Source organism: Palaemon carinicauda, chromosome 11, assembly GCF_036898095.1.
Source record: "Palaemon carinicauda isolate YSFRI2023 chromosome 11, ASM3689809v2, whole genome shotgun sequence".
Lineage (NCBI taxonomy): Eukaryota > Metazoa > Arthropoda > Malacostraca > Decapoda > Palaemonidae > Palaemon > Palaemon carinicauda.
The window spans coordinates 72,244,020-72,269,685 of NC_090735.1; the positions used below are offsets into that span (position 1 = coordinate 72,244,020).

The 25,666-nt window shown below is 42.8% G+C and overlaps 1 protein-coding gene across 5 annotated transcripts in view; it reads right to left on the reverse strand.

The window, feature by feature from the left end:
• The window catches only part of Vav (Vav guanine nucleotide exchange factor), a 385,659-nt gene that overhangs the window by 145,733 nt on the left and 214,260 nt on the right, over nt 1-25,666 (reverse strand). For all 5 annotated transcript variants that reach the window (XM_068383125.1, XM_068383124.1, XM_068383126.1 and 2 more), the window contains 2 exons: nt 18,124-18,243; nt 1,200-1,316 (listed from right to left, as the gene is read on the reverse strand). In XM_068383125.1, the coding sequence (XP_068239226.1) occupies nt 1,200-1,316; nt 18,124-18,243 (237 nt within the window). The remainder of the gene's footprint in view (nt 1-1,199; nt 1,317-18,123; nt 18,244-25,666) is intronic.

A 25,666-nucleotide genomic window follows, 5' to 3' on the forward strand; every position in this document is an offset into this window, starting at 1 on the left:
GTGCTTAGCACATACATCTTTGCAGGGTCTTAATTACAAAGTCCCACAATACAGTAGTACCTTGGGCTACGTATAACTTTGAATATAAGCATACAAATTTGAATTGGAATAAGTGTGTTGCATCAGCCCACAAGCAAAAAATTTGCGCCCTATGGGCATTTTACATGGACAAGTACAAACGAGACTATTGAGTGTTACACTGAAAGCAGTGATGCGGTGCCCATACGCCACCCAAACATTGTTCACCGAGATAAGGGTTCGGCAGGTAGAATATTGAATCTATTTACTGACAATGCAACGGCTCATTTCCATGACATTTAACGGTAAAGGCAAAAGCAGATGTCAGGTTCCTTGTGATGATTGAACATAAAGTGTAAAAAAGAAAGGTAACCAAGTATCCATAAAACATAAATCAAGTGATTCAGTTAGTGATAGTGAATACAATTCAAGTGAGAGAACTCCCCATAATTTACCAGAAGTTCTTGAGGGAGATTCTCCTTCCAGGCAGTAAGCCTATTTTCCTCCTCTCGTCTTTCCCATGCCAGCCACGACCCTCCTAAAAGGTAAAGTGTGAGCTAATTTGTCAATTCTTTCTATTTTTTATGAATTGGGTAATTTTCTTTCATTCCTGATTTTAGGAGTTATAAATTGTACAATAATTATTGTTACAAAACCTTAAAAAATGAATGTATGTGTGTCCTTATGGACGTATGGAATGCATCAAGCACATTTCCTCTATTTCTTAAAGGAAAAATTGTTAAAGGATATGAGCATTTTAGGTTGCAAGCTCGCGCCCCGAATGAATTAAACTCATAACCCAAAGTACTATTGTATTTATTCAATGAATATTTTCTAGTTAAGTGATTCATGATACAGTAGCATATAAAGTCTTTAATGATTTTAACAATTTACATCATACATGTCAATATTACATAAAACTGAATTCTTGCTGCAAAGTTTACTCATAAGGATAACTTATGATTTATTTAGTGAAGAGTAAGATACTACAGTATAATTAAAGTATGAATATTTTGTGTTCAACGACATAATACTGCTCAAAATTGCACCAACTGAACTTAATCCCAGAACAAACAACTGGCTATTGGACAAAACAATTAAACAAAACTCAAAAATACTTTTAAGAAAAGTTGGCAAAGCATCCTCACCCTGACCCTACAGACATACAAAAATAAGAGTACCTGAAGGTCCTTTATGATTTGCTGCATTTCACTGTCTCTTTTCACTTCATTTATATAATCAGACAAATCCATCATTGCTTCGTGAGCTCGTTGCAAGTTCTCATAATCGTTGTGGGTCTGAAAAAAAACATTAAATTTATATTAAATTTTCTATCATTATTCATAATTAGTTTAATCAGATGAGAGTTAACATTCTTGACTTTCACTGGTCTGACCTAAGATGCTTATTCTTGATAAATATAGATCCTATTTGAAAAATCTGCTTATTCTTGATAAATATAGATCCTATTTGAAAAATCTCTTAAAATTTCCAATGGATTTCATTGTAATCCACTACAGTAATGCCTCACAACACAAAATTGTTTCCATAATGGCTTTTGTAACATGATTTTTTTTTTGTCTTGTGAATCACCTTTTATATGAAAATAGCCTAATTCGTTCCAGACCCTACAAAAACAGCATATTAAATTATTATAAAAAGGATACATAACACTAAACAGTACTAAATGTATGACAAGTACTGTATTTAGATTATTCAATAATAAATTAGCCCTTGGTAACCTGTAAAAGAATTGTATAATTAGAGCAAACAGTAAAAATACAGTAACAAAAATGTGGAACCTTACCTCTGGAGTCTGGAGTAAGGCAATGTTCGAGAGCAAAGTACGGGGTGGTAGAGGAGGATGACAAATGGCGGAAAACGTTAACAAGTTGCAAAAAACGTAAACACTTACTTTAAAAAAGATTTATAAATGACAAAAAACATTAACAATTCATTTTAGGGTTTAAACACATTTACAAATGGCAGGAAATATTAACACTTAACTTTACAATAAACTTAAAATAAAATTTCTTTATATTCTACCCTTTTCAAGTTTTTTTTTTTTACTTTACATTTTGTATTTTGTAAATTTAATTACACTGCATATTTTCTTTCGTTTTCTTATCTGGTTGTTTCTGCCTGCTTCTTAAAATTTTCCTGAAATGAATCAGGCAAACTTCATTACAGTACTCAAGCGCATGACCTGAGAATTTTTTCTGGGTGTCTCTTTTCTACGAGAGCCATCATTTTAAAGTAGCCATTTAGACCCTTCATAATTTCAGCCGTTGTCAATGGGTCACCCCCCAACCCCCCGCTTCGATGTTCCTTCTCCTGTGTCAGCTTCGGCCTGAGTATGCACTAGATCACCAAAAATAGCGCTGGCTTTCTGGCAGATTATCGCTTCGGTGATAGTGTCTCCAGCCATTTCTTTGTCCTCTATCCAGACAAGCAGCAGTCTCTTCATCTCATCGTGGATGTGGCTCCTCTTGCTGGAGAAAACAGTCACGCCCTTAGAAGGTGTTTCTGCTTTGATAGCTTCCTTCTCCTTCAGGATTGTTCCTATCGTAGACGGATTTTGGCCATGTTCCTTCTCGATCATACTTAACCGCATGCAAGCCTTGTACTTCTTGATTTTTCCATCTTCATCTCCATGGAAAGCATCAGCCTCTTTTTTCCCTGGACATCAGAGACTCTTGGGACCCATGGCTAATTATGTAATGTAATATCACGCACGAAACTGTACAATTGTTACGAAAGAGAAATTACAAACACTAAGTCAATGCATACGATACCTCTGCCAAAACAAAAAGACATAGGAATGCCAATGCGTAAATGCATGATGGAATACAGTACAGTATATGCTGACCAATAGGAGAGCAGGATCTTATGGTGGTAACTAGCATCTGAGTAGGGAGATAACCAATGTGAGCGCTTGAGGATGGTAGCGAGTTTACGGGCTGGCGGCACACAAATTTTAAAATTAGTCTCGGACACAGTCGGGCTCTCACACCGTACCTCCTTTCATTGTCCGAAAAATTTTTTGTGATGCGAGTCATAAAATTCTTCGCATCTCATTTCGCAGTGAAAATTTTGTAAGCAGATTCTTTTGTATCGAGAGGGTTGACTGTATGCCTTTCTCGTCCTCTTTCATGTGGAAATTTAGGGCTGTTATGTTGAGAATTTTAACAAAAACCATTTTAATACTAAAGTTTTTTTATTCCTATACTCGCCTGAAGTTTTTATTACTTTTCCAGCTCAGTTTAATCGACATTTACCTGTATAATTTTTAAATGTCCTAAAATTTCCCCTAAGTAAAAGATGGAACATTCTACCAGTAAGTGGTAACTGACACGGCTGTGTCCTTTGTCTTGTTAAATTACTGTATGCTTATCTTCATGATACCATGAGGCAGTGGGGAAGAGGGTGGACATGTACTATATGAACATCAAGTGACTATACTGTAGATATAAGAGATTTCCTTATCAAAATTGTTTGACCTAATAATTTAACGATAATGATCTACAATAAAATATTACAAAACTGCTAAAGATTAGGTTTCTTGGCAATAAATAAGTATCAGAACTTACCTCAAGTAACCTACCAGTATTTGGATTCATACCAAAACAAGTATCATTAAAGATTAAATACTCTCAGCTTAGCTATTCTGTATTCACCACCTATCTATGCTCCTAATTTATCTGTTGAAAGTGAATGCAGTAAATGTCTTGAGCCTACATGTGCCTTGCTCACTGTCAAACAAAATAAGATCAAACTAATAAAACATACTAAAGTTGAAAAAAAAATCTTTATAAATATGAAAAATTCGTAGATAATTTGTATTTTTCCTAACTATACAAACCTTAGCTGTTTATTAGGCGTTATATTTTTGGTGGAGCTGAAATAACGAGCCATTAAAATTTATTGAGGGTTAACTACCCACACCGCTAGTTAGCGAGGGTAGGGGGGGTAGCTTGCTACCAATCCCGTTCACACACCTGTGATTTAGTCACTTTGCTTGGAGGTAGAATTTCAAGGGGGATAGGGATGTCGGGCAAGTTTGTATAAATAGCTAAGGTTTGTATAGTTAGGAAAAATACAAATTATCTACGAATTTGTCATTTGTTCTGTAACTGGAATACAAACCACGCTTTTTATTAGGGGTGACTCACCCATTAGGAAGGGTGGACGTCCCTGCCAATCTGGCTTTTGGCTTTGCCAGGGGACTCCTTATCTGAGTATGTTAGTACTCAAAAATAAGGAGTCCCTGCCCTCGCTAAACCTTGCTTCGCAAAGTCCGTGGCCTAAGCAAGCTGTGTGTTGAGACGTGCAGAGGTGTGACTGTCTAGGTAAAAAGTCTATGTAGGAAAAACCTGATGTAACCAAGACTTCCCAATACCACCTCACAAGGGTATGGGTACACAACAGTATTATCTTAATACTAGGCACACAAGGGAGCATGGTTTACCTGCAGTGGTTTGAGGTCAGCTTATGCAGAGAACCCAGGATGCTGCTTTCCCCACGAGAGGGTAGGATGAAGAAAAGAATAAGAGGCAGTCAAATCTTTTAATTCACGCAGACTAAAACCGGGTAACAGTGCCCTCAACCTTCTGCTACTTGTCCAATAAGGAGCTTGAGGTATACAACCAGATGTTGTGCGGTCCGATAGAGATCGTATCGAGTTCCTGTGGGTCATGTCTTGCAGGAAAAAGGTTGTGAAAGTTATCTGGAGCATTCACATCCTTTCTTGTAAAACCTGCATCACAGAGTAATCTGCTAAGAAGGACCAGGGGCATAGTTATGTCCCTGACACTGTGAATCGTCATGTCGAGAAGATGTTTCGGTGATCCTCCTCTAATCTCTCCCAGTGCTGACAAGAGGAGAGACTCAGGCAGGCTGTTGCCATTTTTTTTAGGTAAAGTCCCCTGGGTGCAGTAACGGATGATCTGGATCGTCCGTTACCAAGTTGAGACTTGTGTAGGATCCGTCACCTCTGGAGACTGTGTCTGGCGACATAATCAGGGACGAAACTGAACATTGTCTTTCGCCCTTCTCAATAACGGGCGATGTCGAAAAAGAGACCATGAAGTTCCTTGACTCGTATGGTTGCTGTCCGAGTGTGTAGGAACATTGTGTTCTTAAATCAGGAGAAAATTTGTTGCCTGGTGAAGTGGAACATAAGGAGGTCCCTTTAAGGATCGGAGATTTGAACCATGTTCTGAGAGGAAGGTTTCAATTCCGACTAGGGAAAGGCAAGTTGTAAGTCTGTATGAGTTAGGAAAAGTCTATCAATGAGAGGGTGTCCCTTTCTTTCAGTTTGAAGGTGAAGGATCAAAGTTGAGTGATCATCTTTACCGGTCGGAACTGAATAGTGGGTCTTTTCCTCTTGTATACTGTATACTCGAGGATTCCGCTATTGCTGGAATCGAGGTATCGAGTGGAGAGAGACACTTTCACATGACACCAACCACACAAGACGTTATACTGCCTGGTAGACTGATGCTGAGGAATTCCTCAGATATCTAGACAACCTTTTTGAAAAGAGGTATTTGGTAGTCTTCGGGCGTACAATCATAACAAAGCTATAGCTTGTGATAGGTGTCGAAGTGGGTTGTCTGTTATGTGGAGAGGGTTCTCTTGGAGAGACTATCAGGAGCTGTAAAAGGTTTGGAAACCATTCTGCACAATGCCACAGCGGAGCTAGGAGGTTGACCGATGTTCTAGCCTTGTTGAGTGCCCTTCTCCAGATAAAACAGGGACGAGATGTAAACGTCATTGTTGTACCCACCGTTGTTGCCAGAGAGCCTTGGGGTCTAGGGCTGGTGAGCAACGGTAGCCTGAGATTCAGGAGCGTTGCGAACAGACCCCCTAGTTGGAGGACCTCGTAAAGTCGGGAATTTGTTGGCTACATGGCGATCCAAAGTCCATTCGGTCTACCTTATCTGAGATGCTATGCACAGATTGTCGGAGAGCACATTCTTCCAGTCTGGAATGAAGCGGGCTGATAGTGATAGTGGTACCGAACGGACTTTGGCCCATCTTATTGTTTATACTATTAGATGGGAAGAGGCTACAAGCAAGTTCCTTCTTGTCGATGTGAGTCTCTATGTGATGTGTGGTGTGTCGTCCATCACATCACTGAGTGGTCCGTTAGAAACCGATGAGGCTGCTGAAGGACCGGAAAGTTGGCCTTCATCTCTTAGGAGATTTAAGTGAAGGTACCTTTGGGCTCTGTCCAGAGGGCTGAGGTCGTGTGGTGCAGCACTATGGTTCCTCCTTTCTTCTTTTTTCCGACTCAAGTCTCTTGGAATGGAAATCGTTCTCGATTTGAGAAGGTTTTGTGGAGATTGGTGTCTAGAATCATTCCCAGATACATCAGTCTTCTGGGAGGGAAGTAGGGAAGACTTCCGTAGGTTTACCCTGATCACTGGATCTTGGTAAAAAGACTTCAGAAGTTCCAGTGTTAATGCAAGGTTGCCACTGAGTCTGCTAAGGTCAGTCAGTCATCCCGAGAGAGAGGAGAAAGAAGCCGATCCTGTGAGACCAGGATGGGTGTAGTGGAAAGAAAGAAGCACAGTGCCTTGAACTGGTGTTTCTTGTTTGTCTAGAATGAATCTTCCAACCTTCCTAGATGGATGGTTTGGACCTGGGAGTAAATGTCCTTTAGGTCTAGTGTGCAAATGAAGACCTGAGGTCTTAGCCCTTGTTCGAACTCCAACATGGTGTGGACATCGACCCAAAGGGACAGCTCCTTGCTGATCCTTTTGCATGGAAGATTGTCAACACTGGAGTCTTGACTCGTGTCGTAAGGATCAGGCGCGATACCCAGTGTAAGAATTCTTCCCTGAGAGAGAATTTCTTTAACTAACAGAAAGAAGGCAACGCTTAGCCTTACCATGCGCCCTGATGGGATTGATGCTATTCCTTAGAATAGAATCAATCTGGCGAATGTTAATCAATGGGTGACCGTTGGGTATCGTGGTTACTGTGCAGTTGGAGAGTGCTCGCAAGTAGTTCCCTGTCGGCAAGCCGTTAATGAGGGTTGTCGAACATTTGCCGATCATTTTAGTGTGATGGCGAACGGCCAGTAGCGAGAAGTATGTTGTATACCTTCTGATTTAGGAACTACAGGAAGCGGTTGACAAGTAAGTTCGAGTCACGAACTGCAGGCAAATTGCCGATGACTGATGAATCGGTGGTCTGTGAGCCGATGGTGAGTTCGAGATCAGCAAGCTGATTATGGTCTCCCCCTGGTTGGTCAGAGATGAGCAAGCTGAAGATGGGCTGGTCAGAGATCAGCGAGCTAAGCTCAATGATCGAAGAAAGACGAGCTGCCCATCGGTGATCTAGTGATCAGCAAGCTGATGACAGGTTATTGACTAGCAATCGGTGATTGGAAACGCTAGCAATCGGAGATCATTAGTCATTGGAGGGACTAGAGGTCAAAGATCAGCATTGAGCTAGCAATTGGCGATCTGGTGATCGGCGACCTAGCGATCAGTAAACTGTGAACTAGCCATCAGCAAACAGTGATCAAGAGATCAGTCTGTTGATGCTTTCCTGTATGCTGACGGTGGTCTGTCAAGGAAAAAGAAACTTCAGAAGAGACAGGGACCAAGGATTCCCCGTTTCGATTCCCCTTGTAGGATGGAATCTTCGGGATCTTGAATCCTTCTGTGAAGCTTTATTCCTCTTTTCCCGGTGGCGATGTTTATGTGTTTGCGGGGAGGAATGGGGCAATGGTGACCTGTCTAAAGTTTTATTCCTTTTAACTGACAATTGCACGAGTGTGTAGGAGAGTACTGGAGCGATGGCACACAGGATGATGCTGGTGCTTAATATCTGTTTGGAGAGCAGGCAAGTGCTGGTGCATTGGATCTGCGAGCCTTGACTCTTTGGTAAGAGGTGGCGCATTGGATCCGGGACCGTAACTGTGCAGGAGGGTGCAGGTAAGTGAGGAAGAGTGCTGGTGCACAGTTTTGTGCATTCTCAATAGAATGCGTCGAAGCATGTGATTGGTTGCGCAAGGGTGGGTGCATTGGCGCGTGCGTGAGAGTACTACGTGGAGACAGTTGGCACACGCGTGCGGAAGACCATCGGCGCCCGTACGCAGAAGGCTGCGTGCGCGCACTCAAGATTATTGGAGCGTGCACGCGCGAAGGCAGTCGGCGTGTGTGCGCGGTAGACTGTTGGTGAGCTCACGTGCGCGCAAGACTGTTGGCGCGAGTGCAGGAGACCATCGGCGCTCGTGCGCAATACTGTTGGTGCGCGCGCGGAACTGTTGCCACGCGTGAGTGCAAGACTAATGGCGCGCGCGCAAGAGCACTGGCCCTTGCGCGCTTGGAAACTCATCGGGGCGCTCGCAAGAGCATTGGCGTTAGCGCGCGGGAGACTGTCGGCGCCCGCGCGCGGAAGATCGTCGGCGCCCGTGAGAAGAAGACTGTTGACGTGCGCGCAAGAGCATTGGCACTCGCGCGTGCAGGGAAAATCGTCGGCGCGCGTGGAACACTGTTGCCACACGTGCGTGTAAGACTATTAGCGCGCGCAAGATTGTTGGCGCGAGTGGGCGCAATACTATTGGCGCACGCTCGCCAATACTCATGCGCGCGTGTGGGAGGCCGAAGGTACCCTGCGCGCGCAAGACTATTGCCACGCGTGCGCGCAAGACTATTGACGCGCGTGCGGAAAATCATCGGGGCGCGCGTTGGAGACCATCGTCGCCCGCAAGTGGAAGATCATCGGCGCGCATGCGTGCAAGACTGTTGGCGCGCGGGAGACCATCGGCACCCGCGCGGGAAGATCGTCAGCGCTCGCGCATGCAAGACTGTAGGAGAGCAAGCGAAGGTAGCGATAGTAGGTTGGCAGGTCAGCAGGTAGGACGACCAGTGGCAGGATGATCAGGAACTGGGATGTGCCCTTTAAAAAAGGGTGAGCATCCACCGATACCGTAAGCAGGTCTGCATTAGAGTCCAGGACCGAAGTCCAAAGGAGTACGTTGCAGAGCAAGGTTGCGCTAGTAAATCGGTAGGTCAGCTGGCAGGATGATCAGGAACTGGGATGTGCCCTTTGGAAGGGCGAGCATCCACCGATGGGGACCGTAAAAAAGGTCCGTGTTAGAGTCCAGGACTGAAATCCAAAGGACTATGTTGCAGCACAAGGTTGTGCTGGTAGATCGGTAGGTCAGCTGGCAGGACGATCAGGAACTGAGATGTGCCCTTTGGAGGGGTGAGCATCCACTGATGAGGTCCTGGTAGGTCTGCTGCACTGGTAGGTCTGCTTGATCCTCCGAAGAGGTGTCTCTATGAGTGGCCTCTCTTGCGAACGAGAGAGGTGAATACTTCGTAGAAGAGACTTGAAGACACCCGTGATGACGCCTATGAGGGCCGAGGCATCAGCAAGCTGACCTTTAACAATAGCGATCCTCCGAAGAGAAGTCTCTATGAATGGCTTCTATCGCGAACGAGAGAGGTGAACACTTCGTAGAAGAGACTAGAAGACGCCCATGTAGCGATCCTCCGAAGAGGAGTCTCTATGAGTGGCCTCTCTCGCGGACGAGAGGTGAACACTTCGTAGAAGAGACTTGCCAAGACCGTGCTCTGCCCCTAAAGAAAGAGAAACTCAGCATGGGGGGAGAGAAGTCTGGGCGAAGGCAGCAACAGCAGTCGGAGACGATGAATTTATTAAGATGTGGGAAGTTCTCCCTCTGAAGGGAGAAACAACCTCCCTCACACCTGGGAAGGAAAGTTCCCTCGAAAGGGAAGTTGTCCAACCCCTGGAGGGGAACCTCCTTCAGCATTCTAAGATGATCTGAAGTACTGGTCATGTTGTCACGGGAGTACTTCTAAGAGAAGGAATGACACCCATGACGACATCCTCTGAGGGACGGCAGTAACAGCAGATTCCTCACGCATGAACAGAACAGCTCTGCTTCGTTGGCACTCTTAGTCGAACGAAGAAAAACTGCATAGTTAACTGGGAAAAAATAAAATTAATGAACTAAATTTATTTAACAAAAATTCCCTAGGGAGGAACTCCGAAGAGGAACCCCGAGGGAACTGCATAAACTAAGTATTGCGCCCTTCCTTTCCCAGTCGACATCCAAGGGAGAAAGGGGGAGCGGACTAACTGTAATAAAAACAGAATTACAATTATTTAAATCAGCTAAGAATATTCACTAATAGTGAGACCCACTGACCATCCGAAGGGAAGTGTTCCCCACGGAGAAAGCTGAAAAGTTAAAATACAATTATATTTTCTACAAAAATAATTGAGACAAATAATCGGAAGAGCAACCTAACCCGCGCATGGGAAAGGAGCTTCCCCAATAGTACGCTGTTGTTGTAAAGGTGAACGACCTCGAGAAGAGAAAGACTGTAGTCAATCTTTGAAAGGCCACATTCCCTTCACTCAGAATCCATGTTTCCCGTAGGAAAAAAGGAAAAGGCGAAGACAATAGTTGAATGAAGAGGGTCCAGGCAATGACGATTCCCCTGCGGCGGCCGAGTTAACGGTTATATGACGACGGGAAGACCGATGGACCAGAGAGGGAGAGGTCATTCCCCACGAAGTGGAACTGTGCTGGCCTTGCTACTACGCAAGTGTCGTTGTCGTATATGTATCACACACAGCACAAGCACTGAAAAGGAAACTTACCACATTTCTATACACATATACGAAAACAAGCATAAGAAAAAGTAAGTTAAAAAACAAAAATTAATGGCAGTCCAGAATAGGCGAGGAGGGAGAGAGGAAACAACCGCTCTCGATCCGAGCCAAAAGTAAAGTGACTAAATCACAGGTGTGTGAACGAGAGTGGTAGCAAGCTACTCCCCCCTACCCCTGCTAACTAGCGGTGTGGGTAGTTAACCCTCGCTAAATTTTAATGGCTCGTCATTTCAGCTCTGCCGTAAGTATAACCCCTAATAAATACTGTGGCGTGGTTTGTATTCCAGTTACGGAACAAACCTAATTTATGTCATTATACAGGCAACAATAGGTTGATCATTGAAGGCCTATTCCTGTAATGTCTCATCTGTTACTGTCTCGAAAACTGAAGGTTCAAAGTTCTGAGCAGGCATAAAAAATTAGCTAAGCATATGCAAATAAAAGAGCTGTTAATAAGGGGTAATAATTGCCAAATCAAAAGATTTCAGAGACTGAATAGAGTAGGTTAAGGCCAGGCCTTACCTCGAGTTGCCATTAGTCACTTGAAGTCGCCTTGATGGGCTTGAGTCATGCCCTCTTGGAGGGAAGAATGGGAAAGTTTTATTTGGGGGGATGGTGGTGGTAAAGTTGCTGTTGAATTGGCTTCAAGGATGTAGCAATATGAAGATCAGGCGAGTGTAGAAATATGTTATTTTCCTTAGTAAATTAAATTTTTGAATATACTTACCCGATGATCATATAGCTGCATCCCTGCTGCCCCGACAGAAAAAATCTACGGGAGGAATACGCTATACAGGTGGGGGTGTATATCAACAGCGCCATCTGTCAAGTAGGTACTCAAGTACTCGATGTCAACAACGAACCAATTTTCTCCTCTGTCCCACTGGTTCTCTATTGGGGAGGAAGGGTGGGTCCTTTAATTTATGATCATCGGGTAAGTATATTCAAAAATTTATTTTACTAAGGAAATTAACATTTTTCAATATCAAACTTACCCGATGATCATATAGCTGATTCACACCCAGGGGGGTGGGTAGAGACCAGCATAACAAGTTGACATTATGAGCTAAGTATTCCGTATTTTATTTTAGCAGTTATTCAAAATAACAAGCATAAAATAAATAAGTACCTGGTAAGAAAGACGACTTGAACAATTACTCTGCCTTTTTAAGTACGTCTTCCTTACTGAGCCTCGCGATCCTCATAGGATGCTGAGCGACTCCTAGGAGCTGAAGTATGAAGGGTTGCAACCCATACTAAAGGTCCTCATCAAAACCTTTAATCTAGGCGCTTCTCAAGAAATGATTTTGACCACCCGCCAAATCAAGTAGGATGCGAAAGGCTTCTTAGCCTTCCGGACAACCCAAAAATATTTCAAGAGAAAGATTAAAAAGGTTCTGGAATTAGGGAATTGTAGTGGTGGAGCCCCCACCACTACTGCACTCGTTGCTACGAATGGTCCCAGAGTGTAGCAGTTCTCGTAAAGAGACTGGACATTCTTAAGATAAAAGACGCGAACACTGATTTGCCTTTCCAATAGGTTGCGTCGAATATATTTTGCAGAGATCTATTTTGTTTAAAGGCCACGGAAGTTGTGACAGCTCTAACTTCGTGTGTCCTTACCTTCAGCCAAGCTTGGTCTTCCTCATTCAGAAGGGAATGAGCCTCTCGTATTAACAGTCTGATAAAAATAGGATAAAGAATTCTCTGACATAGGCAAAGATGAATTCTTAACTGAACACCATAAAGCTTCAGACGGGCCTCGTAAAGGTTTTAAAATAGAACTTAAGAGCTCTTACAGGACATAATACTTTTTTAGTTCATTTCCAACCATACGATAAGTTTGGAATATCGAACGATATTGGTCAAGGCCGAGAAGGCAGCTCGTGTTTGGCTAGAAAACCAAGATGAAGAACATGTAGCCGTTTCGGATGAGAATCCGATGTTCTTGCTGAAGGCATGAATCTCACTGACTCTTTTAGCTGTGGTTAAGCATATCAGGAAAAGAGTCTTAAAGGTGAGATCTTTCAGGGAGGCTGATTGAAGTGGTTCGAACCTGTCTAACATAAGGAATCTTAGAACCACGTCTAAATTCCAACCAGGTGTAACCAAACGACGCTCCTTCGTGGTCTCAAAAGACTTAAGGAGGTCCTGTAGATCTTTATTGTTGGAAAGATCTAAGCCTCTGTGACGGAAGACTGATGCCAACATGCTTCTGTAACCCTTGAGTGGGAGCTGAAAGAGATCGCTCTTTCCTCAGATATAAGAGGAAGTCAGCTATTTGAGTTACAGAGGTACTGGTCGAGGATACGGATACTGACTTGCACCAGTTTCGAAAGATTTCCCACTTCGATTGGTAGACTCTAAGGGTGGATGTTCTCCTTGCTCTAGCAATCGCTCTGGTTGCCTCCTTCGAAAAACCTCTAGTTCTCGAGAGTATTTCGATACTCTGAAGGCAGTGAGATGAAGAGCCTGGAGGCCTTGGAGTACCTTCTTTACGCGTGGCAGACGTAGCAGTTCCACCCTTAGGGGAAGAGTTCTGGGAACGTCTACTAGCCATCGAAGTACCTCGGTAAGTTATTCTCTCGCGGGCCAGAGGGGAGCAATTAGCGTCACTTGTCCCTTCGTGAGAGGCGAACTTCTGCAGTACCTTGTTGACAATCTAGAACGGAGGGAATGCATATAGATCTAGATGAGACCAATCAAGTAGAAAGGCATCTAAAAGAACTACTGCTGGGTCCGGGATAGGTGAGCAAAGTATTGAGAGCCTCTTGGACATCGAGGTTGCGAAGAGATCTATGGTTGGCTGGCCCCAGGAGACCCAAAGTCTCTTGCATACATCCAAGTGGAGGGTCCAATATGTTGGAATTATTGTCCCTTCCTACTGAGGCAATCTGCTAAGACATTCAAGTTGCCTTGGAAGAAACTTGTTACTAGTGAAAAGTCTAGACCTGTTGAACAGGAGAGGAGGTCACTTGCGAACTCGTACCATGTCAGAGAGTAGGTCCCTCCTTGCTAGGAGATGTACATCAAAGCAGGGAGTTGACCGTGTTCACCTCCACTACTTAGCCTTGAAGGAGAGACCTGAAGCTTTTCCAGGTCAGACGTACTGCCAGAAGCTTCTTGTAGTTGAAATGCATTGTCTTTTGACTCGAGTTCCATAATCCCGAGCATTCCCTACCGCCTAAGGTCGCACCCCAGCCTACGTCCGATGCGTCTGAGAAGAGAACGTGGTTGGGAGTCTGAACAGTCAGGGGAAAACCCTATCAAAGGTTGATAAAGTCCTTTCATCCAGTCAGACCAGACTTATCTTCCGGAAACCGGGATCTAGACCGCTTCTAGCGTCTTGTCCTTTTCCAGTGAAGAGCTAGATGAAACCGAAAAGGACGGAGGTGTAGTCTTCCAAGTGACACCAAAGAACCACGGATGACAGTGTCTTAACCAGACTCATCCACAGCCTGACAGGGCCGCGTTCCTTCTTCAGCATCTTCTGGATGGATAGCAGGGTTGGGGGTTGATCGTCTTGTTCAGCCATGTCCTCATCAGAGGGTTCCTCATCCGAAACTGATGAGGAAACGGCAACGGAGTGGGCAACGTCTGACTCGCTGCATCCGGTCGCACTGGTGGATGCGTGACGGAGCCGGACACAAGATCATGGTACTGCTGCACAGTCTGTGAACTGTCAACCATGGGGAAGCGAGGAAGTATAGCGACAACCCGAAACTGTCTAGACTGTCTGGGTTGTGCAGACAACCCCTATCGGGTTGCTGAGGTTGCCGCACTGCGTCACAACCAGTCACCTCTGCTGGTTGTTGAACGTCTTCCTAGTGACACACTGAATGTCCACAACCACCTCCGAGAGTCGCTTAACGTTAACGTGCGACTGGCAACCCACACTGGGTCGCACCGGAGGAGGAATCATCTCAACTGGCGGACGTGAGTAGGAAATCTCAGCGTCAACAGGGCGTACAACCAACCGGTAGGAAGGTTGTTGGCAAGAAGGTTCTTCTCCGTAAAAAATCCTCTATCAAGGACTAAGCTTGGACTGCATGTCTTGCAACAAAGCCCAAGGTCTATGGGAGCAGGTGTGGCAACAGACGGGGTAGCGACTGAAGCGAAACCATTTACCCTCCCTGGAAGCATGTTATGCTTTAATTAAAGTCCATAGGAGGCTAAGCAGCTTAAGGCCCCTCTCCAAATGACAGAGTCCTCAAGGGAGTATCAGAAGGAGGGAGAACAGCACTTTCTCATCTACAGGAACCATGTCCGAGAAAAGCTAGGTTATCTCAGTGAGGGTTTCACTGGTGCAAAAGCAGCAGACCAGAAGGCAACGTTATGAAACTGCTTGACAGTCTGTGAACTGTCAAAAACTGAACTGTCAACCACAACCGGAGCGTGAGGACATACAGCACTGGTGTATTAGTAGCAGACCAGAAGGCAACGTCATGTAACTGTTTGACAGTCTGTGAGTTGGCAACAACCAAAGTTGTGTGGGGAAGCCTCAACTCCTGACTGACTAGTTTGCTGCGGGCGAGTGGCGGTAACCACAGTGTGTTGCGGAGGCTGACACACCGTGTCAAAACACGGCAGCTTGTGGTAGCTCACGCAAGGCAACGGAGTGCTCCGTGTGTCTGTGGGAGTCATCATACATCTGGCAGGGTTGACTGTGCATGGGTGGAGGAGCTCTCACAACAAGAGTGTGGGAGCAGGCAGCCATGCCGGGCGCACAACCGTGGTAGGCTGTAGGCCCACGGGTGCATCGTCAACCTTCTCCGCAGTCGGAGTGTGGGAGCTGGCAACAACAAAAGCGGAGTGCTGGTGCGTGGGAGGGACTGCCGTGGGTTGCGGAGCATGCCGCATGGGTTGCAGAGCATGCCGCATTGTGTCAAAACACGGCAGCTCTACAGCACCTTCCCACTGCTGATGCGGTAGCTCACGCATGTCAACGGAGGGTGCAGCATGAACATGCGTCTGGCAGGGTCGACTGCGCATCGGAGGTGGAGCTCTCACAGGTGGAGTGTGGGAGCAGGCAGCCGCAGTATCTGCTGAGCGCACAACCGTGGCAGGTTGTAGATTAACAGGTGCATTGTCAACCTTCTCAGCACAATACTCCTGCATGAAGGAGCAAGCTGAGACTGTATAGTCTGCAGCATGGACCACTAGGGTCTATAAAAGACGGCAACAAACGGAGCTACTGTCCGTTGTGACTGAGGGTCTAAAACAGCTGGTGCGGCAACAGACGGAGTTACTGCCTGTTGCGGTACCACCTTGCCTCTCTTGGGAGGTGTGCAGTCGTCGGATGACTGGAGCGAGTCCGAACTGACCCAGTGGCTACACCTAGGCCGTTGGACTTGCGCGGAAGGGACCGACTTGCACTTAAAGCTGCAAGATTTGGTTCATGGTTTCTGCGAGAAACCTCTTCCGCAGACGAGGAAAAAATGGGCTCTCTCGTCTTTATGTGGGTGGGGCGATCACGTCGGCAACGTGTGTAGATACACCCGAAACCACCGAGGGAAACGTCTGTTCGTCGATCAAGGCCTGTGGAACCCATAAGTCCTTCGACATTACTTCTCCCCTGGGCTTGGGAGCTTGTAAGAGGTATCGGACTAGGTGAACAACTGGCACGAACAGACGAACCTCGAACGCAACACTGTAACACTTTGCGCATATCACTTTATCACTTTTGATTTTCTGTTTGCACTTATTTCACTGAAATCGAAACTTTAAGTGATTTGTACCTGAAACACACAATCCTATCCTTCATTAAAAGGTAGTAATTGCGAAAACAGTTTTACAATGCAACAGAAAAACATAATGAAAGATAAAGAATTCAGTGGCTGGAAAAGAGACTAAACACTAGATCAAATAAACTACATTTAAAATCTCTCACCGCATAAAGCCTGGGAACAAGAATAAAACTCTAGAAACGTTTTACCTTCTTCCCCTACAGCGACTAGGGAGAAGAATGAAAAACGAGAACAACGTTACCCGCTTGAACGAAACGTTTATTCTCCTCTCTCTCCCTCCGTCTCTATCTCTCTCTCTCTTCTCTCTAGACTTAGAACCTGAGAGAAGAGCCCAATTATATATCGTTAAAACATATTATTTGCTAAAGGAAAAAACTGAAAGGTTTCCCAAATAAAAAGTTCCTTTATTTAGAATTTAAACCATTTAAGCTAAGAAAGAATGAACGAAACGCTAGAATCGGTTTACTCTTACTGCAACGTGAAACCGTGAAATACTCTCTCTCTATCGTAACGATAGAGCGCATGTTGAACGTTCTGAACGTCAACAACTGCGGAGACTAAACTAAACGTTAGTTCATCTTTGAAAACAGTACGAGACTATCAAAGAAATTCTTTCATAAAACATTAAAATTAAAAAAAAAGTATTAAATTCTTAAAAGGAAAATACGATATGACGTGCTCAATGTTAATTAACTTCGGTTCCAAGTAAGGACCGCCTACTATTAGGAAAGGTCGCATATAAACAAACATAAAAATTAATTTTTATAAGTTTATAATAAATGGAAAGTTAATCGAAGAGGCCTATAAAGGCGGAGAGATATAAAATAAATAGATCTATAACTCGTTAAGCAAAATTACCAAAAACCTAAACACACTTCCGTCTAAGGGAAGGGTCGGCCATTTAAAAGTGAAAGAGAGTCCATACTCTCTTCGTCGCCAACACTTCCGTCTAAGGGAAGGGTCGGCCATTTAAAAGTGAAGGAGAGTCCATACTCTCTTCGTCACCATAATTAAATTCTATCCAAAACGAGTTCAAGTTTTGAAATGAAGATAAAACCCCCTGCATAGCGAAAGCTCAAAACTGGAATAGTGTACTTCACCAAATCGTTGTGAAAACAAATCCAGTTAGGGATGGCGTATTCAGTAGGTCTTGCCTGTGGCACGACAGAGGGAAAATTGGTTCGTTGTTGACATCGAGTACTTGAGTACCTACTTGACAGATGGCGCTGTTGATATACACCCCCACCTGTATAGCGATCGCTGGCGTATTCCTCCCGTAGATTTTTTCTGTCGGGGCAGCAGGGATGCAGCTATATGATCATCGGGTAAGTTTGATATTGAAAAATTAGATTTTAACAAAATTCAATTTTTCATCTAAATTATAAATACATCTGGCATTACTGTAATCATATCTATGCATTATAGTTTCCGTTGCTGTTACAAAAGAGGTTTTAAGACTATTCTTTAATAAAAAATCTGCTACATTTTTTTTCATAAGTGAATAGACAACCTGCAACATGTTTTTGACTTAAAACAAAATAGTTTCAAGTAATTCCGTTTTAATAATTCTAGAGATCTTCATAAATCTTTGTTAAATAATACAATACTCATCACACTTACAAAGAAAACTATAACTACAATAGCCAGTTATTAAAAACTGTCCACAAATTATACAATCGTAGCTGGGAATTACCTGTGGTGTGGAGCGAATAAGCTCCCGTAACAAGAGGTGATACTTCAAAATTCTCTGAAGTGGAACAACTAAGTATTCACGAAATTGGTGCTTTCCCTCTTTGACGTGATTTTGCAGATCCTGAAAAATAAAGTCAAAAGTAAATTGGGTTGAATGGGATTCAAGCATGGGAACTGTGAAAGCTTTGGTGAGGGTGTAACTAGGTAAGGAAACCCCAGCAGAAGTCAGAAGTTTGAATAGTGAGTAAGGGTAAAATAGAGGACTTGAAGGTGGGTGGAGCTAGGGGCCATAGGAACAATGCAAGGATCCTGAAATGGGAATAGAGGTAAAACAAAAGGCTAAAAATGGGAGCAGCTGGGTGAATGTAGGGATGCTAAGACCTTTAAATAATGTCTATACACTGATGTCACTGCTACCCCCTTACAATAGATAATCTCAAAAGTCAAAATTCTCAATGCTCCATTAATGAAGAGAAGCCAGTGTAATAACTAAAAATCCAAAGATATACTATACCCCTTTAAATGAATTGACCCTCAATAAAGCATTCACATAAACTAATAATTTCTTGTGGCAGCATAAGCAGGGAAGGCTGAGCATTCCCAAAAGGTCTTTAATCTAACCCTTGTCCTAATCCCAAGTCTACATGCAGACACTGAGCTTTTGCTCAATTCAAAGTTTGTTCATGAATGTCAGAGGAAAGGGATAAGACACTGTCCTAGAAACTGACCACATACACTCCATCAAGCTAGGACCAGGGAGGGGAAGGCAACGGCTGCTGATGACTCAGCGGATAAGACCTATAGGCTCCCCAAAACTCCCCATCAATTACTTACAAGGATGGTGCGGCTGCAGACTGGGTCTCAAACCCCTGTTCAATAGATTGCCCAGCAGGGATGTTTCCATTAGATTACAACATCCTTAAAATATTGGTAAATTTCATTTTTGGTGGGAGTGGGTCAGGAACAGGTAAAGCAGCTTATTTAAAACTTTTGTGCCCAACAGAATGTTACTTCCCCTCCTGATAATAGATGCCTAAACAGTACTTAACATCCTCTCTTACCATGTAATTGGTGTCAGTTATTCGAGTACACTCCTGAATGTACAGTAATACTGTGTTGTTCTACTTTTGTCTTTCCCATTTACCTTTCTAATAGCTATGCCTACCACATGCATTGGAAACCTGTCTATTACAGTCAACTTCATTCACCTCTCTTTAATCCTTGCGCATTGTAAGCTTCCATCCCCCTTTCTCACAGGTACAATTAGACTATAGTATATCATGGACTTTGACTAGGTACAATCGAAGCCACTTTTAATAACTCTTAACACGGCTGCTTTGGAAAATGACATTGTCTCCGATAGATAGTGGTGCAGTGCACTCAACCCCTGTCTTTGCAATTTTAATAATCCACATTTTGAGATCCACATATTCCAAATAACGTTTTCATTCTTTGCAGATCTTTGCATTGTCATCTAGGTTATGACTGCTGCTTTTATACTGACCTTTTTAAAAACCCTGTGTTTGTGCTGATTCCCTCTCTGCACAATGTCAAATGCCACTTCTTTAATAGGTTTTATCTCAATTCATACTTTTCTTAATTTTATTTTTTTTTAGTTTTCAATACACTTTAAACTCTAAAAAGCTTTATTACGTTTGATTCTGATGTATTTCAAGCAATAACTTAATAATTTTTTTTATTTAAATAAATATTTCTTTTTATTCAATATAGCTTACTGTATATTCACTATTACAGTAAACCTTTTACTTGTTGGAGATAGAATTTTAGAAAAAAATCTATACACCCAATTGAAGTAAAATTTAGGGAAATAGCTTCAGTTAAACAGACAGTCCTCAAGGTACTAACATCCGATTTGAAAACTTTAAGGTTTATGAACGCATATGTTCAAGCTCCCTGGAGTTATAAATTTGAAATTAGCGCCAATGCCGACTGGGTTCTTGTGCCACCAAAGCCGTACAGCTCAGACCAACTTTATTCAAAACCAATTGTGTGTGCTATTGTGATTGACTGACTTGAAGTTCTCTGGCATCCTGACAGCGAAGGTCATTGACGCTGATAATATTTATATCGTGACTTAAGATGGAATCACGATAGTGTATTTATAAAGACCAGTAAGCAGTCATTTATCTTTTATTTTGTAAGGGAAATACTATGAACATTATGCAGTGTGAGATGTGTAGAAAATTATAATTGTTGTATTGAATTGTTTGTAATAATATATTTCTTTTTGTCGAAGTTTTTTGAAGAGTAAAGTACATTCAATAGTTGTTTGACTCTAAGCAATCGTTAACGAGTTGTTAAAGTTTGTTTTTGACGAATGCGGGTCACGTACGTGACTGCTAGGGTCTTGAGTACCCTACGGTATCCCAGGGGGAGGGAAGGAATTAACACACCACGAGAGGAGTTCTTACCATCATGGATTAAGCTAAGTCGAAATTTTATAAGTGTTTTGTGATGTTAGTGATATTGAAGGGCATGCATGCACGTTAGATATCATTACTAGCAGACATTTGTAAAATAAGACGATACTTCGGGTTGCCGGATAGGAAATTTTACAATGAATAGTTAAGGTTAGTAATAAATATGAATAATTTATTCCTGGTCAAATAATGATTTAAACACAACGCAATTTCTCGATTTATTGAATGAAAGGAACAGAAAAGAATCCTTGAAAATCTGTTAAAGAACCTGGTAATATGTAAACCAAATTGGTGTAAGTTTAGGTTTCCATATTTATTGAAGATTTTATATGTTTACTATTTTGGATTCTTTTGAGTAAATATATAATGGTGCCGTGACCAGGATTATTGCGGGTGATGACTGATAACGCATATAGGCCTATTTAGCATTGATATTGATGTTAATACGTGAATATGTCTGATAGACGTTTTTTCCAATATTGCGTGTCATGAAAGTGTTCGTTACGTCGGGTTGTTATGACTAGGTTGGTATTGGCAATTTAGAAAACCGTTGATGCCGTACTTTTTAGCCATGAATCATATGAGGAGATTGAAAATTTTATGTGCGTTGTACATTCTGATTTGATCAGTGTTAGTCGTTGCCACTAATTAAAAACATTTAAGTATGAAAATTATTTTCCACTAGTTGTGATTTTTATTGAAAAATAATTTAAAAGTGGAAATAATAATCTTGTTAAGTTGTTGAGTTTCGGCAATTCGCTAATAGTTGAAAGTGAAGTTAATAAATTGATTCTTTCCTATGGTGAAATTTTCGAGTTGTGTGTTAGTCAGTATGCGCCGACATTGATAATATCGTTGTCGCACAAGGCGACCATTTTGTCAATGATCGGGTATCCATTGATGGGTTAAACTAGTCTCGGCATTAATTAAGAATAACGTTGTCGCACAGGCTACTCATCACGAGAGCCTGTGCCTTGTCATGGTCAAAGACCATGACCTCCTTAGGTTCCGTCTCTTCTTTAGACGCAGGTTCATTCTTCAGTCTAATGAAGCACTCCGGGTAAGCCGCAAGGTTTGGCCAGAATTGGAGATCGTCTAGGGGTAATGCCCCCATCTTCTCCGAGACGTAGAGTTTCCCATTCTTCATGGGCATGAACCCCGCATATCTCCAGGGGTTGGTTTCAGAGCATTGAGGCAAGTCAGATACTCTAGGCCGTTTGTAGGAGCTGTGAGAAGCAGCTATGCAGCTTGCTTCCCTGAATTCCTTCCTCATCTCAAGCTGTTCCTTGCGGAAAGTATCCATCAACTGCTGGATCTGCGCCATGACCTCTTGGCCCGTGGGGAACAGTGGGGCTGGTTGAGGGGTTGGAGCCAATGAGGTTGATGGCACAGGCTGAAAAGGGTCTTCTGTTTCTGTTGAACCGGATTCTTCTTCCTCCTCGGGTGGCTGGGCCACCACTTCTTGATTGTCTTCTTGGGGAGATCCTTTTTAGTGTCCGAGGACACCTCTGACATCCTTTCCTGATGAATGTCCATGCCTTCTAGAGCCTTATTGATGTCGGCCTCTAGCGCTAGTTGTACGCAAGGAGGCTCGGGCCGTGCCTGGGGCACCACTGCATCAAGTGTTGCCTTAGGGAACAGCAGGCTTCCAATGGCGTCGCTTGGTAGGTAAGGTCCCGGAGAGTTCTTCTGGAACCCTCTTACCCACTTCCGAAGCGTTTCTCTCGCAGCATCCCTCGACTCTGACGTCTTGGGATCACCAATACCCTCGGTCATCAAGGCCGAGCAGACGTTGCAACCCTTGGGGTCCCAGTATCTCGGGGTTTCAGTTGCGATGGAGCAGGGGGCATGAGACCTGCACATGTTGTGGCCACAAAAGTCCCTACTTTTGTGGTTGCAGTACATGACTGTGCACTTCACCTTGAGCTCCTCCAGTAAGGAAAAAGAGAGTGAAATGAGTATGGGGTAATTTATCACATTGATAAATCAATTACATGCATTTAATAATAGATCTTACTATTAAGATTACAGCTTAGGATAGTAAGCTAGAAAAGAAATAGGAAAGACACATATCTGCGTTTCCTGTCCAGACAATTGCTGTGACCTCCCTCAATATCAATATTTTAAAATTTCCTTCTTATGGAAATATAAGGTGGAATAGCAATAGAACATAGAGCTGGAGTCAGAGTATACTAGCCTTACCTCCTCCATAAGTGAATATTAATACTGCAGGGTAAGGATATTATGTTCTGACGATCTGAGATCCATTAGGATATTGAAGGAATACTACACTTCAACCATAAAGCGGTCTCAACAATGGACTATGAAAGGGAAAACAGAATATGTTGGAAATCAAACTACAGTGAACCCTCGCTACTTCGCGGTTCGACCATCGCGGATTCACCACTTCGCGGATTTTTTCCATAACCCATATATATATACAGTAATATATATATATATATATATATATATATATATATATATATATATATATATATATATATATATATATATATATATATATATATATATATATATATATATATATATATATATATATATATATATATATATGTATGCATGTATTTATGTATATATGTAGGTACAGTATGTATATGTGTATACATATAAATATATATATATACACACACACATATATATATATATATATATATATATATATATATATATATATATATATATATATATATATATATATATATATATATATATATATATATCTAAAGTAGGAAGATGTGATGTAGTTCTAAGGGAAAAGTATGGGAAATATGTCTGGGTAATAAGCAAAGCTCTACCTCCAGTTTGTTTCTACATTATGATCAGAGATAAATGTAAACAAAACATTGGTTGCCATTTTTTATCGTGCTTTTTAGCATGTTTAGGAAATGCATGATATAAAATCACCTTTACTATTTGTGCCTGTTTTAGTTTAGGGTACTGTAGTACATGCATTAAATGTTCTGTACATTAAAGGGTAGTTTGTTAACAGTACTACGTACAAGGGAAGGTTTTAAAAGTCTGAATATACATGTTGAATAAATAGGTAAATATGGTGTCACTACTTCGCGGATTTTCAATTATCGCGGCCGCGACTGGAACCTATCTACCGCGATAAACGAGGGTTCACTGTACTGTATATTATATACTGTAGTTTTCTAACTGCTGTATTTACTATACTGCAGAAATACTGGCTACTGTATAGTCTTATACTATAGTTCTGCTGGCATACTACCGACTAGGCTAGTACCTGGCGGCACTAGCCGACAGAGAGAGAGAGAGCATGGAGAGAAGGGCTACCGTATTATTATAGTTTAGTACAATAAGTAGGGTTATAGGGACTACTGTCTCTACGGCCTTCTTTACGGAATGAGGATTCAAATGGAAGGGGAAAAAATATATTAATTCTAGCTTCCATCCAGCCACAATATCTGTTGCCGGCTGCACTGCCAGTTCCAGGATTTGTGGATGGCAGTCCAAGAGAGGACTGAAGAATATTCAGAGTTGCATAGGGTCTCCCAACGGCAGCCGTCATGGCCGGCACAACCTTTCCCGGAGCCTTGCTTCCGTTAGGGGGAAGGTCGAAGCGGCAATCTAGCCGCCTTTGTGGAAGCCCGGCCAGCAACGTAATCAGCCCGGCAAGCAGGGAGATTGTAGAATACTGGCCACAGAAGTTGTGACGGCTAAAGGACAGAAGGGGAAGGGAAAGTGTCTTATATTTTGCATAGAAAGTAGGCGGCACGTCTGCCTCCTACTGTCGGCAGCAAAATAAGGAAACATAGTTTCCTATACCGGTGCAGTCCTTGGGCGGCAGAAGAATAACGATTCCTCGCCTAAGACGTTGCCGGATATAAGACATGTTTTCTAGACTACAAGGGAGAAGGTGGCGGCAACTGTACTACCACTATCGGTTGTGGGCTAGGAAAGCCAGGCTTCCTATGCCGGCAACTGTAAAACCGGCAGGGGGAATGACTAATCCCCCATCGGTAGAGTTGCCGACAACAAGACTGAATACTCTGAGTTACTGTCATATTTCAAAGCTGGGATACTAACTGGCAAAGAGGGTAGACAGAAACACTATCCAAGTCATGCCGGAGTACCCTACTCTATGGCAAGACCAAAGATAGGGTTGCCGCCTAATGGCAGCAATCAGAGGGAAGGAAGGATTTATCCTTAAATCTCTGAAAGAGACGAGTATCGAATTATGCTAGTAATTCTAGGAGATGTACTATCTCCGATTGAATTCATAAAAGCGATACAGGAGGATAAACGGGGATAACGTTACTAAAGTATACTAAAATGTATTAGGCTAGCCTATCTTTGAGTCGGGATCTCGGCTACGCTACATCACCGAGGCCCTATCGTATACTATCGAAACGTTTAACAGAAGAGGAAATATTACAAGTATAATCTTATCTTCATCAGTATAATTTGCCTAAATAGCTATAATTCATTAAAGCTAAAAACTGGGGACGTCGTACTTCTAACTAAATAAAGCATTTATGGCGTACGACAGCGGTCCAAAATGGCTGCCTCCCGTGCAGGCTTTGCTCCATTAAACACATCTAAATTATGCAAATTTAACTGTGAGAAGGGAGCCAAAATTTTAAACACAGGAAAGATTAAATACTCAACTTTCCAGAGGATGAAGATGCTGGAGAATGCATGATAATAATCCTTGAAATAGTAACAAAACCGAGAACAGATGGGAGATATACCATGCTTAATTCGCTACTACAAAAGGAATGGGTTACGCCGTAGTAGTATGGGAAAGGGGATCCACCGGGTAACCTTGATGATGGCTCCCCTTCAATTTCGCCACTCTTACCCCTCAGAGCGAAAACTCTATTCGAGGTGAAGATTGCCATGTATCGTATCAAGAAATACGTCCCCTGATATTATGCAATATCCTTAAGAGTTATCTTAAGGATACTCGTGCCAGGAGTTAGAATTCTTGAGACCTGTGGTCAATTCTCTAGGAGCATCAATGTAGCCAAATATCCCTTAGAAAGCTGCCTAAAGGAACCTTCCATCAGGATGACATGGCTGAGCCCAAAAATGTAGATTACAACAATCTATTCAACC